Raw genomic sequence first — 15,820 nt, forward strand, 5'->3', positions numbered from 1 at the left:
TTAGACCTTGGACAGAGAAGACGGAGGGTTTGAAAGAGGAGTGAATGAAGCCATCTTTGTTAAAAGAGAAAAGCCATCACTTAACAGATGGGAAAGGATTGTGGTTTCTACAAAGCACACAATTCTGTCCTGGGACTCATTCCATAAGGTTAAACAGTCTCATCACGGTTCAAATAACCGAACATGGCACTCCTACAAAACAACAGACTGCAAAAACCCAGGGCAACGACAGTTAGGCCATTGAATTGCACCTGACTTGGAAAGTGTGGAGGAGGAGGGATATTTTAAAACATCTGCGCTCCACTTAAAGGTTACTCTAATATACACTAAAATAACTGACAAAGAATCCTGGATAGGTTTGAAAACATTCTTAGAAATATTAAGTGAAAGTCTCTGATTTAAGTCTGTTTTGTGACAGTGTTAACTTGCCGAGTCCAGGAAGCACCTGCCCTAACCAGGCCATTTCTGCCCTGTAAACAACATGCCCACTTTCTATGATCACCCAGCAGCGATAAGAGGCAAAGCTCAATTAGTTTTTGTTGATAAATCATGAAGGTTAAGCGAATAATCTGCACAGTGGCGTCTAAGTTAAGGCAAATATCCTTTCTCCTGAGTGGAAATAAAAGCACCAGGAAATAAATATTTCAGAAGAAACACTTTATAGCACCACTGCAACATTTTATCATAGATGTGCCTATTATTAAATGCAGAAGGCCTAAAAAGCCACTTTCAGCCTTTGTAAGGTCTTTCTTAAATGCAGTCTTCTGTACCAAATTCCTGTTGTCAAAATTTACTTATTGTTTGTCGACGATCACTTACTATGGAAAAAATTATTTTTATGCATGATTAAAAACACAATTTAGATATGAGATGGGTGGATGCACATTGAACGGAACAGTTTTTTAAGTTAGCCCATAAGAGATTGTTATGTCACATAAAACCACAATTTTGAAAGACTTTTATGCCATTAACCATCTGATGGAATCAAGTTTCTCCAAACCACCAAGTTTTTACTTGCATTATTTCTTGAAGCCAAGTAACAATGTACATTCTGTGAAAAAAAAAAGAAAAGAAACACCATGCTGCCAACCAATTTAACATTAGTCAAAACTGAGAGCTTGAGATATCCTGTGTGAAATCAGGAAGGAATAACTAACAAATGAACCCCCTAAGGACAGAAAAAGCACTTCCTGATTCCCAATTCCCCTTTCTTACGCCCATTAGACTTCAGATATGCAGCTACACGGGATCTCCAAACTCTTAAACTTAAGAACTGAAAAAAAAAAAAAAAAACTGAAAAAGAGTTCAAATTGATGGGACTTTGTGTTTGCTGAAAGAAGCCATTTTGTGGAGGTATGAGAGGTCATGTAAACATTAGAGGGACCCAACTGGAGCATGCTGCAGGGAGATGATTTGTTGAGACGGTGATAGGTTTTCAGCTATCACTTTTGTTTAATTTCCTGGTCCAGAGGCATTGTGATCCTTTAATGTATTACTTTATATGGGGTACTGACTAAATCTGCTTGTATGCATAAATGCATTTCAGCTTCTGTGAGAGGCCGAAAATCAGGCAGGAAGGGTGTGTGTTGAGTGGTTTCCTCTCTAGTAGCTTGACTGATCAGAAAGAGCAGAGGGTGTGAAGGGTGTGTTCTCATTGGGTTTTTGTGGTGGCACTTGTGCTCCCGGTACTAGTTGTCTGTGTAACAACACAACTGTAGTGGTGTTGCAAACAACAAGAAGAAGGAGGAAAAGAAGAGAGCTGTGAACGTGCACAGTCCTGCTTGTTGACTGTTGAGCCTGCGCTCACCTTCCTGTGGCTCGGGTCTTTGAGAACCTCAGTGTGATTGCAACTTGTCCATGTGACTTGGTTTCTGTTGCCTGCCTGCTTCCGTGAAGAGTTAAAAAAAAAAAGGGGGCACTAGCGGTTCAGTCAGAGACGAGTGCTGCAGCTGAAAGTCACACACATGAGAGCTCTTTCTACAACGGCAAGTCACTCGGCGATATGGTCAGGGGATCAACCGTCAGTGGCTTGGGAAATCCACATCTAACCACCAGTGTAAGTAAATGCACTCTGCTCTAATCAACCACTGCAGTACGCAATGAGATGCACCTAAGAGAGCCTCAGTGAAAGATGTAGAATGTTTAATTTGTAGTGTTTTAGTAATATATAGGACTTATATGCTCTTAAGGACAGATGTTTGTTGCTTTTCTTAAATCACAAAGTCTCAACACTAAAACAATGTCTTTTAACTCAACTCGGGAATTGATATTGTATCTATATAAAGTTTTAATTCACAGTGTTAGTACCTCCTATGACCTCATAATTTGCTGCACAGCAATTTTATTAAACTTATAGTGTTATAACAAGCAGGCTGTGTTGTGCAACTGTCTTTGCATATGTGTTTACTGTCACTGTGTGGTGCATTGATGAGAGATTAACACAGCAGCAAAAAAGTGGTAAAAATAAAAAGATTTATTTTCATTATGGCACCTCCAGGTAAAATATGTCTGTATTCACAAATGCATAGGCTACCAATGCGTGCAGGAAAAAGGGGAAGACAAAACCTCCATATTCCAAACGCATGACAGCGGTTTGAATAGAAATTTGGGGAAATTATTGCAAAGCTGCTGTTCTCATGAAATAATATACCACTTTCTGCTTTCTGAAGAAGGATCTATATTCTAAACTTTCAACTCTCTGAAATATTTCACTTTGTCATCAGCACATAGATGACTGCGGTTTCATGTAGCAAACAACTGAAGTATTGAGGTTTCCAGCCATCGATATAAAATTTATAAAACAAAGCTCTCAGTCAATCATCTTAAAATGAATATTTTATCTCTGTGCAACAGCAGAGTTGTTGGGAAACCATCGAAAATGGAAAACACAAAGTTATGTAATTTACAAAAAAAAACCTTAAATAATACTATAATATGATCTTCTTTATTTTGAGTCAGAATCATAAGCCAAGCTTTGAAAGTTTTAAAAGCATAAAAAGTTTAATGTCGAAAAGCTTTATTATAATTTCCTTTCATTTTTTTCTCCTGTTTAAGTAATTGTATGTCTAATTATGCCGTATCTGATGCCTCAAAGGATTATGGTCGTCAGTATGAGTAAAATCAACAGATATTATATTGTAAAAGAGGATCAACCTTTTCTTTGTCACTTTTGTTTTTAACAGTGAGGATGATAAAATGCCAGTCCAAGGTCTAAATCCCATTGTACTTTGCTTATTGGCCATGTGGAGAATCTTGACACCAGTCTTAAGTCATCCAAAATTCAACCACTGCCACCAGGTAAGATGCATTTCTCTCTCTAAGCTCGATAATAACATTTTCTTTTTAAATACTGAAAAAAGGACAGTTAAAAGAGCTCAAGAAGATATTTAGAAAAAGATAAAAAAAAAAAAAGGTTTAACAGGAAACTTTGATTCAAGCCAAATATACCAAAGAAAAATTCCCTTTCTTAAAGATTATTTATAAATTGCTTTCAAATAGCTTAGATAATGAATTCAAGTCCTGACGAAATGTAAAATCCTGAAAACGAATTATGAAATGATACATACATGCCTATTAATAATTAACAAAAAACCCACAAAACATTCAGAAAACAGCTAAAGTAACTGTTTTTAAAGATTATAAGATACTCGTACATAATACAAGCAATGATTTGACAACAACTATGATGCCATGAAGTACTGCAAAGGAAATTAGAGAGGCCCATATCAGAAGAGGCACACATCTTGGTGGTGGGGCATTTTATGGGGTGTTCCACAGGGTGCAGTGTTGGGATCGATAAAGTTAAACTAAACTGAATTTGAACATTAATGTGAGTTATACACTTTACACATGAGATACCAATTTATTTTGTCGCAGAGAGCCCTGACAAAACAGCAACTTTAAACCTTCATGAAGAGAGGATCTAAACATTTTCTTTCATTTTTATTATTTTTAAAGGAAATCAAGTCTAATAAATACATATTAATGTTTTCTTTTTCAATGTGAATACTTGAATTTAAATTCCTAAATCGTTTTTTTTAATCACAAACCGTTAACCATGTTGGAAAAAAATTATATATATATATATATATATATATATATATATATATATATATATATATATATATATATATATATATATATATATATATATATATATATATATATATATATATGTGTGTGTGTGTGTGTGTCAGACAACAATAGTGCAATGCTGAGATTATTTGAACCATTTCTTTTTAGCATCCCTAAAAAAAGAACCCATTCCCAGGTTATTATTATTTTTAAACATAGTAGATAAAATTTCAAATCAGCAATTTAGAAATATGCAACATGAAGCGTACTATCTTCTTTAAGGCCGCAGCAGCTGTTGCATGTTTAAACAAATCAAAGGAAGCGCCAAGACCAGAAATCCAATACTTGTGTAAATATATTTCCATTGTCTAAAGTATTTTTTAAATTTCGAATACAGACCCAAATGATACAACTTTAAGAAAGCATCAACTCTTTTATTACTTATTGAACCCTACATTTTTTAGAAATAATTCTAAATCAACTAGAAAAAGGGGACTAAATTTTATTTCAGTCTACAGAGCCATCTCTGTAAAAGAACAATTTTGCCTGATGTTAGCATAATAAAATGTGCAATGTTAATGCTGCCATGAAATTATGATTAAAAATAATGCATGTTAACCTGAGAAGCTAGCTGAACCTGCATTATTTACAGCTGGTAGTTCACCCAGTAGTATACAAAGCATAAGCTGCCATAGGGCTTTTGGTTTAGTCAAAAAAAAAGCTTAACGCTACATACATTACTGTTTATAACAAACCTATAATCATGTGAACATGTTACCTTTTCTAAAAGTTGTTGTCGGCTGAGATTAAACCAGATCTTTGAGATTTCTTTTACCAGGTAGCTAGTTTAACTTCATGACAGGAAACCCCATGAAAAAACCTAACTCTACTTGCTTTTATTCGCTCTACAGGTACATGAAAATGCTGTCTGCAACAATGCTAGACTGTCCTCTGTGCCTGAAGGACTGCCCCAGACCTTAGAGGAGCTTCATCTGAACTACAATCAAATTAAAACACTACATGACAAGTCTCTCCTTCCTTACCCTTCACTCATCACTTTAACCTTAGCTTGTAACGATCTGGAGAAAGTACAATCAAAGGTCTTTGAAGATTCAAAGTTATTAGAGAACTTAAATTTTGCAAACAACAATATCTACATTGGCTATGAAGAAACCAGTGTTGCATTAAGAAAGCTGCCTGGTCTTAGATTTCTAGACCTTTCTGAGAATAAGCTTAATGATGAAATGGCTTTCACTCTTCTTCACAATTTATCAACCCTGGAGTACCTCAATCTTTCTGGAAATCTCTTGCAAAGATTGGACGAGACCTCGTTCAGGGATCTTCACAACCTCAAAGAGCTAGATCTTCAAAGAAACATAATGTTTGAAATCGACAGTGCCTTTGGCGGTAACCCGAAGCTTCAGAGGCTCAACTTGGCCTTTAACATTTTGCCTTGTCTGACCGACTTCCACATGACTCAACTGGTCGTCCTCAATGCCAGCTACAACTACATCGAGTGGTTCATCTCAAGGCAGGACCTCAATGATACGTTCAAGCTAGAGACGCTTGATCTGTCAAACAACAGACTCCTCTTTTTCCCTTTCTTGCCAAGCCGCAGCAAGTTACAGAACCTTTATCTCTCCAACAACCTTCTAAGGTTCTATGAACACTATGCAGACAACAATACGCTCCAAAACTCATCGACAAGCGTCGAGTTCTATAATCTAAAAAAGCACATCAAAAATGTGACTGTTGAGATATGGGATGAAAGTCTTCATGGTGATATTTCTTCTCTGGACACTTTAGATTTGAGAAGAAACCAGGTGGAGTATTTCCCTAATGGGTTTATCCAAAAAATGCCCCTGCTGTCAAGACTCCGAATGAGCATGAACTGCCTAGAAACGCTCAATCTCACATCAGAACGGTTCTTCGGCAGCCTGTATGAGCTGGATATCAGCAACAACAGACTGAACCAGATTCCAGTGGATGATGAGTCTCTCACCACATTGGCCAACCTGACTTACTTTAACCTAAGCCACAATGACCTAAATGAGCTACCTGTTGGTTTATTTTCTTCGTTGCCAAAAATCCACTCCGTAGATCTGAGCTATAACAGCATTGGCATTTGCCAACCAGATGAAATAAATATCAATGCAAGCAGCAGTTCATCTTGCTTGCAATGGAGCAACATTGATTCCCTTAGACAGCTTTACCTTAAAGGTTGCAACCTTGAAACTGTTCCAAATTCTGCATTCACAGGTTTGTCACTAACACATCTAGAACTGTCAGATAACCCTGGCATTGATGTCCAAAATTCATTACAATGCTTAAGCAGGACATTGCAACATCTTGGCTTGGGAAACACTCAAATACAAGACATTGATCTTTCCAGGTTTCAAACTCTAAAGTCACTTAATCTTTCAAACAACAGTCTTTCCCATCTCCCTCATTCGATTCATGATACTGACTTAAAAGTCCTGGACATAAGGGACAACAGACTCTCCACCATCCCCTCTGATGATGCTCATTCACTGGCCTCTAAACTCCATTTGATTTTTCTCACAGGAAATACATTCAACTGCTGCCAAACACAGTGGTTTTGGACATTTGAAGAAGCAAGGACGATGAATATGGTTGGGAAGTCAGATATCATATGTGAACATGAATTTATGCTGCACAGAGTGCAGGACTCAGAAAGTCTTGATTGTTCGGACGCAGAAGAATCTATCGTGTGGTACATTCTGCTTCTTGTGCCTATTTGTCTATTTTTATCCGGAATCTCTATTGTTGTTTTTCTTACCTTCAAGCCAAAAATCCTACAAATATCAATCAAAAAGAAATATTTGAGACCCACACCCTACTAATATCTACAAAACTTTAAATGTGAATGTATTTTGTATGCTATCGACAAAGGTAGCTGAACAGATGTTAAAAAAGTGAAATAAAAAAATTCCTTCGAATGCTTTCCAAGGTAAAAAAAAAAAGTACTTTGGTATGTTTAACAGTCTTTCATTGCTTGCACTGCTAATTGAACTGTGGTTTTAAAACCAGCCCGAACCCTAATACCGTCATGTAAAACTGCGGCTGCGTTTTTGTGGGTCTCGGTTTGTCAGTGTGTAGGCGTACGTGTATCTGTGTGAAGGCATGCAGAAGTAGTGTGATGCAAGCTGTTGCTATAAGCAGCAGAGGAAACATGAAATTTCCTGTTTTGCTAAGATGTGCAGCAACTGCCCAGTTCTGTATCTCACAGAGGAGGGGTTTGTGGTTTCCTTCCCATCAGCGCAAAGAAAGACTCATCGTCGAAATAAGATTCCAGCTCAATGATAAGTGTGAGGAGTTACTCCGGACCCCTGTGCTCAGTCTTTTAAATAAAACCTGCTGCATGACCTGTGTCAATGCAATATCTTTATAATCAGTGAAGATATAAATGTCTTTGAAACAGCGTTGCACAGTAGGAAGCAGCAGAGCATTTGTACCCGTTTTAGCGCGATATGTGTTGTTGTGCAGTAGCAGGGAGGTTGGTAGATAAGTGTGCTCTCGCATAAAGTGCCGGAGTCAAACCAGAAGGTAACCAAAATACCACTGTGGTGATGCTCAGGGTCATGGTGGTTGGAACATAAAAAGAGAAACCAGAGTGAAGCCTTCATCAAGCCTCAAAACTTCATTACTTTGACAAGTCGTTACCTTTTGAGTTATGAATGCCTAACAATCAAAGCCTGATTTTTGTTCTTCTGCTTTAGAATAGTTGTTAAAAAGTAAGTAATAATACAGGTTTACAGACTGTTCCAGAAGGCTGTGATGAAATACTCTCAACAGAGTGTAGAAGCTGATAAGAGCAAGAAATAAACCAATGGCTTGAGGTCTTTGGTTTGAGTGGAATTCCTTAAACTTAAAAAAAACAATCCAATAGACTTTGTCTTTAAGTTCGAAGACGTTTCGCTTCCCATCCAGGAAGCTTTTTCAATTCAAAAGTCCAGATATTCCTTTTTTTTGGAATGACTATGACCTGGATAACTGAGAATCTTCACCAGCAGTTTGAGTGTTGGCCATTTATGAAAACAATGTGACCGCCTATCATTATATTGACAGATGCCTTCAAAGTAAAGCTTCAAAGAAAAGCAAATCTGCCAGGTGGGGAAGAAAAGGTAAATCTGGTTGAGCAGCAAGGCATAAATAACGACTGAAACGCTGATCATAATCATTTCAGGAAGGTCCTTCACTGCTGCTTTAGCTTGAAGAAAATGAGGAATTCAGTTTGATTGCTCAACTACAGAAGACAGATGTCAGCTTTAATAAACAGCTTAAAGGGCAATAAACCTTTGACCACAAGTTTTCTGAGTCAGAATATATATCAAGAAGGCACCAAGTACAGGAAGGTAAAGCAAACTAGAAAAAAATATTTATGTTTTATTTACTGGTAAATAGCCAAAATGTGGTTATGCTGAAAAAAGCTAGACACAGGATGCCAAATATACACAGCAAATACACGCATGGAAGGCTGTATGTGCAACTTGCGTATGTGCTGCTTCTCACAGATGAATGCAAATAAGTTTAGAGAAGTGAAATTGGATGTGGAATAGCTGAATTAAAAGCCTTCTGCCAGAAACTGTACACATATGGGCTGCAAACCTTCAAATGTGCAACTAGGCACGCTTTACCAGAAGGAGTTAGATTCACACAAATATGGCCTGTACCAGCCACAGGAATCCGTCAGAGCAGCTCTAATCCGGGGACGGACAATTGAGGATGTCCTGAGCTTTCTGGAACCAGGACATAAGAGGCAGATTGTTTCTAAGTGGAATCCAATGAGATTATTGGACACTAGCTGTATTATATCAACGAAATCTTAGGCTTTAGGCTGAGGATGTATAAAATGCATTTCACTGTTTTTAGAGGATCAAATAACATTTGTGGATCCAGTTACAGGACAGGTAATAAGGACATACTCAACTATGTGCTGTAGCTATCTGTAAAAAAAAAATCCCTTCTATCTATCTTTGCCTGAAATTAAACAAACTTCCAGAAGGCAGGCTATTTCACAGCATACCGCTGCCTCACTATCCACATCGTTTTTGTTTTTTTTATATCCTCTTTGAGCAGTGTCGTTGCCTGATGTGACTTCTTGCTCAATGTCAAAATTTCCCCCGGCTTTGTCACATTTCTCTTGCCTTGCAGTCACACATGCGTGCAAATATGGTGGTTATAAGACACATACTACCTCTCATCTACTTTTTTAATTGGGAACTCTCAGTTAATTAAAAACCATTGTCAAGTCTGATTTGACAGGTTATGTTACATTTATACGTTTGTTGTATAAAATAATTTTTGCAATAGTTGAAAAACTAGTAGCCGTCAATCGGGGAGGTCAATTCATCCATCCATCTTCCAACCCGCTTAATCCCAAGTGGGGTCGCAAGAGGTGCTGGTGCCTATCTCCAGCTGTAAGTGGGTGAGAGGCGGGGTACACGGTGAACAGGTCAACCGGGCAGGTCATTAGGACTATTTCTTTACAGCAAGTTGGAACAAAAAAAAAATTAAACCCATCTTTAACTGATTTGCAAGACGTCAACTTTTCCAGGATTTGTTGTGGACAAATTGGAATAGAATACACTATGTATTTAATTTACTTTTTATGCCTCCCACCAAATTTATAAATATATAAAAACATATATTTACACTGGCAGCAAAATCCTTTTCTTTTTTCATTATGTTTTAACATTTCTGTTATCAAAGCAACAGCCTGAGTGAAAACAGTTTCAACAAATACAGAACAAACTCTACCATAATTATCTCCTCAAATCATTTTCACAATACAAAAAAACAATGAATGGTTTATAAACAAACTCTGACTTTTGATACCAGGACCAACCGTGTGTTAACCAGCTACTTTCGTAACTTCCCGTAGAGATTAGATCCACTGTATTACTAATGCCACAACTTATAGATGAAGGTAGACAAGAGAAGATTAATTTAATTTCTTATTTACTCGTGAATCAAAAGCAAACTCCTTTCTGTTCCCACAACGCTTTTTTAGTTGGTTATTTTAAGCAAAGTTACTCTCAGACAAGTCTTTTAAGATCACTCTGCAGACAACGTAAAGTGACTTACTGAGTAAATGAAGAAGCACAACTTCAAAGTTTATTTGCTTGTTTAATGAAAAAATTTTTTTAAATAAAATCTAGTTGTTTATTAGATATAAAATAGGTATCAGCAGAAGTGGGTAATAACTAGTGTTGCGCCGATGCCAATTTTTGGCCCCGATACCGATACCTGATACCTGGCTGTGCAGTATCGGCCGATACCGATACCATCTGTTTAAAATTGATACTGCATACTACTTGGATGTAAAATAATTGCCATCATGGCTTTGTCAAGCTGCTGCCTGCCTTTGGGAAGCAGTAAAATGACTAATACAAAGTGAATCCAGTAGAATTTTTTTATTGCCTACCTAGAATGGGTGACAATAATTTAATAAACTTTTGGCTCTCAAAATGGTATCTGTGCCCCATTTGTTGGTACTCACCAATACCGATACCACCATTTTAGTGCTGGATTGGGGCCCCGCCCGATACTGGTGTCGGTGCAACACTAGTAATAACAACTTAGTTACATATATTTGGGAAACCTTTTTGAAAAACATGTACTGTTAGCTTTACAGCTTTGTACGTTTTACTTGAGTAAATCTGGTAAAGTATCTGTATTCTTAATTGAGTAAAATGTCTGGCTACTCCATCCACTGTAAGTAACTTCACTTAATGAAAACAAGTTTGTTTAAAACAAATATGCACCTCTAAGAGACTCACTTTCTTCTATTTTGCACTCAAGGCTTATTGGTTTAGTGCCATTTTCTATCTGCTGAGTCTTCTGTGTCATTTGGAGGTTGATTTAAAGCTCAGTAAACAGTATACTAAAATTTAACCTATGCTTAAATACAGTAACTATTGATTTTTAAAGTTTCACTTTACCTAAAAAAAAAAAAATTCTTAAATAGTATTAATTCCACCAATATTTTTATTGGGTAAATGCTGTTTGTTCATTTATATCTTATTCTTTGAAAAAACAGAATTTGCATATCACTTAATATATTGTTTAATTTTACAAAATTTTGTAATATATTAAATGAGATATCACAATGGGTAGCAAGTAGATAAGTTACTCAATAATTGATTAGCATTTTTGACAAATACTTTTTTACACTTGAGTAATTTCTTTTAAAGGCTACTTTTAACTTTTACTTAAGTAAAAAACAGGATGAAGTAGTGCTGCTCTCACTTGAGTCCCATTTTTGGGTACTCTACCCGTCTCTAGGTATCAGTAATATTCCATTCTGCTAATACTGATCCCACTCGCTCCATGTTTAGCACAAGCCCCGTTCAAATATGAACAGTTCTGCTACTTCTTTTGTGTAGCGTTGGTTGTTGTTTAGTTCTTAGGTAATCAAAAGGTAGAGAGGGGATGCAACCCCTGCAGCTTCCTGTGCAAAATGATTTCCTTATGCATCAGATCTGATGTTCTTAATCTGACAATTTAACTCAACCGTCAAAAGGACGGCTGATACTGTAGTTGTGTAGGATTTTATATTGTAAAATTAACATGATAATAGCTGTTTTAGTGCTATAAAGGAGAATAAATTGCATAATTGTCACAAAAAGGCCCTATGAAAATGTGCAGCTTTATCAAGCAGCACAATGCCGCAGATGTTGCAAATTTTAAGGGGGTGTGCAGTTGACATGTTGACTGCAGGAATGTCCACATTGTAAAAATAGGAAATTTAAATAAGTTTTTTTTCCATTTAAGGAGGTAAGTAAGACACTTTGCTATTGGAACAATTTCAAGTGCATATAATATAATTATCTTATTTTAAAAGTAATAAACTCATTCCATTGGCAGATCATCTTATTTACCTGCTTATTTAAAGAATATTTCTTGATTCTTGATCCCTCTCTATTTGCTACCCATTGTTAGTGTCTTGTTAGATTTGATACTAAATGATGAAATAAATATGTAGCATTTGCTAACATTGTGTCATTTTTATCATGTAAAAGGTGGAAGAAAAAGCAATACTGGCTTCATTAATTTTTTCCCAAAATATCAGCAGCACAAATCAGAGAAAAATAAACAAATTTGTAAAATATTCGTTATTACAATCAGTTTCCAAACAACCTATTAGTCAATCTCTAATAATGCTTACATTTGATGGTATCAGTCACTTTGGAAAGGTCTTCTTTTTATGGATGAATCCCAGTTTTACCCATGCAGGGTGGCTGGCAATGCTGTGAATCAAACTCCTTAAGGGAAGGAGCAGCTGTAATTTATGTTAGATTGGGAACGGGTGCTTTTTATTGCACCTCAAGGGAAGTGGTGGCCTGTTTGTCATAGCAAAGGGCATTGGCTTTTTTGGAAAACCTGCAAGATTGCTGGTTTGAAACTCAGACTGTCACTCTGGGTACATGAGAAAACCTTAATCCTAAAATGTTCAAAGGTGCAACTCTGAGGGTTTCCTAACAATTTAGACCAGAGGACAGGTTTCCACATGGTAAAACAATAAAGAGACATTTCCTTTCCTTTTTCCTTTTCTATTACTGGCATTTGAAATGCGCCGAGATGCAGGGACAAGATCCAGAGGACCATTGTTGTGCCATTCATTCATGACCATAACCTCATGTCTGACCCTGCCTGACTGCATATTGCAAGGAACTGTACACAATTCCTGGAAGCTGAAAACGTCATAGCTCTTGCATGGCCAGCCAATTTACTGGACATCTGCATATATGTTTGACTTCCCATATTTCCGGCCAGCATCCAGCAACTTAACACAACCCCTGAAAGAGTGGTCCCATATTCCACCAAGCTGACCAAGTGAGAGAATGAAACTGATTGGTTTCCTGAACCCTCCAGCCAAAGGCAACACCTGTGCAATGATCAACAATTTTAAATGGCACGCCTCTGAGGTGGATGGATTATCTTTAAAAGGTTCCTGTTTGGCTGTGACTCCATCCTGGAGAGAAATATCAGCTGTGCTGCTGCTATCAACACCTTTGTTTATAGATGTTGGAGATCGGCCTGTTTTACCAGTGTAGTCCTGTTTCTCTGACTGTGACTGGCTGGATATGCTCTCTTCATCCACTGACATGGGAGCTGGCTGGGAGCTCGTCTGCCTGACTGTGTGTTTCCAGCTGCTTTTTGTATCTCTGCTTCTGTCACCTTGAACCCCAGTCGGCCTCAGCAGATGGCCGCTCACACTCAGCCTGGTTCTGCTGGAGGTTTCTTCCTGTTAAAAGGGAATTTTTCCTCTCCACTGTCGCTACATGCATGCTTAGTGTGAGGGATTGCATTCGAGTCAACGAGTTGATGCAGTCAACTGGTTTTCCTTAGAAAACGAATCAATCTGACTGTATGATCTGGTGAATCATGTGTTGTGAATTGGCACTATATACTGAATTTAATTGAAATGTGCAAGACTTAGATCTTTGGGTCCTAAAGATCTAAATACCAACTAGAGATAGGTTATACAGGTCAAAGGTGAAAAGAGAGAGGCTCTAAGGTTGCAATACAGTTATGATCTAGAACATGGAAACATGATCCTATCCATGGAAACATGATCCTATATATTATCAGATGCATAAGCTGCTTATTAGTCAGCTTATTAGTCAACACGCAGTTTGCTAAACTCACTTCCTCTTTATACTTTCTGCTCTTACAACAGATTGTTTGCACTGAACGTAGCGCTTAAACTGGAGGAGCTCAAAACAAATGTTTTGAAAAAACTGTGAAAATCTTAAAAAAAAAAAAAATCTAAGAAAGGTTTGAAATAGCAGCAAAAAGTTGCATTTTAACCATTGATTTCTTCAGCAAGCAGTCGCTTCAGTGGTGTGTTGGAGAACCGTGAGCCGCTAAAACAGCCTGGTACCTTCACGCTGGTCACCACTGAGCTCTATTTATACATTGGATAGCTGATAGGCCGTTGGTCGTACACTGTGCTGTGAAGTCACCAGCCGCCATATTGGTACTCCCTACTTAGACTGGTTGGAATTCTCATTTTCAGTGGGGCTTAAAACTTTTAAAATAAAGATAAAATCATCTCTTTGACTCACACTTGCTGTGTCACAGCATCAGCAGATTACTGTGATTTCTGGTAAACAATAGACACTTCACATTGTATAAGCAGCAGGCAGTCCATGAAGTCTATAAATCATGTAATATAACATACAATAAAAATTCATCACAACTAAATTAGTGTAATAATAATACTGTAGTCAGACATTAAGAATATTACACACACACGGACACACACTATGTGAGCCAAAAGTGCTAAATTGATGATGTACATGCAATATAAATGTACCGATTACATTGTTATGGTAATTACATCACATTCCAGGCATTTTTATGGTGCTTCCTGAAAGTGGGGAGTACCAAGATGGCGACAGGTGATTTCAGTTATTCGATCTATCTGCAATCCAGTGAATAAATAGAGATCAGTGCTAGTCACTAGTTTGGCTGCACACTGATGTGAGACGACACATCCCGTTTTTTTAACTAGCATTGCCTTCACTAGCCACTGTGGTTGTGTTGTTCCCTCTGGTTTCAAACAAGAATCTCACCAGAGTTCTGGTGTTTTGAGGTCAGGACTGGAAGCAAACCATTCCACCCAGTCCACCTTCAACTCATCTCAGCTTTAAGTTTGGTACCTAAGAGTAGAGATATAGATGAACCACCTGCTGCAGGGGATCATGTGTTAGATGATGTATTTGAGATTATACTCAATGATCCTCCTTGTTTTCCAGTAGAATAGTTGATCCTCTATACCACTGTGCTCTTTCTGTTAAAAGCTGTTATTTTCAGGTTGTGACACCTACTTATCTACTTCGAGTCAATGATTCGATGCAATCAACTGGTTTTCCTTAGATATAAATCTTTGAATCAATTTGAATGTATGATCTGGTGAACTGTAAAGTGCCTTGAGATGACGTGTTGTGAATTGGTGCTATATTAGGGGTGGGTATTGGCAAAGAAGTCACGATTCGATTCGAATCACGATTCACATGCCACGATGCGATTCTATCACGATGCATCACGATACTTGAAATATTGCGATGCATTGTGATATTTTCACTGAACACTGTAAGAAAAAGATACAGCCCTTACCAGTGGCTGACTGGCTGGGTGTGATCTGGATCGTGTCTTCAATTGATACATAACTGAAAGCAACTGAATTCATACATAGCTGTATTTATTGAAATTACTTTTGGAGGTGTTGCCATGAAAACAAATACTGGACAGAAATATTACTATTACTGGCATGGACACACCAACAAAAAGATCTTAGGATTCATCAAATTTAAAATAACAAAATGAGGATAATCAGTCCGGACATGCTTATGACACAAAGCAGCAGGCGCCAACACATCCGCAGCGACATCTGCTGGACTGGAAGTTGTATTCCACTTGGTTTGATTGATGTGCGCCAACCATTCATGTATTTTATTTGTTCATTTTTTTTTTTTTTTTTATAATCGATTCTTGCCTTCAAGAATCGATTCAGTAGATCACAAAAATTAGAATCACGATTCATCGATTTGACGATTATTTTGCACACCCTTATGCTATATACTGTAAATAAACTGAATTGAATATTGTTTTTTGGGGGCCTTGATTCTACAGACCTTTTTAGTTTCTATTGTGTTTAAAATTCTTGCATTATAAAAAGATTTTTTTTAAATAATGGTATCTTTAATTCCAAGAT

At 37.3% G+C, this 15,820-nt stretch overlaps 1 protein-coding gene across 1 annotated transcript; it reads left to right on the forward strand.

Annotated features, from left to right (window-relative positions):
* The first annotated feature begins 1,670 nt into the window (after positions 1-1,670).
* Positions 1,671-7,058, forward strand: nrros (negative regulator of reactive oxygen species). Its single transcript, XM_038304244.1, has 3 exons — positions 1,671-2,056; positions 3,183-3,297; positions 4,986-7,058. Exons 2-3 carry the CDS (start codon positions 3,196-3,198, stop codon positions 6,936-6,938), a joined length of 2,055 nt encoding a protein of 684 aa, XP_038160172.1. The 5' UTR covers positions 1,671-2,056; positions 3,183-3,195; the 3' UTR covers positions 6,939-7,058.
* Positions 7,059-15,820: the final 8,762 nt, after the last annotated feature.

This window comes from Cyprinodon tularosa, unplaced genomic scaffold, assembly GCF_016077235.1.
Source record: "Cyprinodon tularosa strain WSP-4 unplaced genomic scaffold, ASM1607723v1 ctg53, whole genome shotgun sequence".
NCBI classification, from domain to species: Eukaryota; Metazoa; Chordata; class Actinopteri; order Cyprinodontiformes; family Cyprinodontidae; genus Cyprinodon; species Cyprinodon tularosa.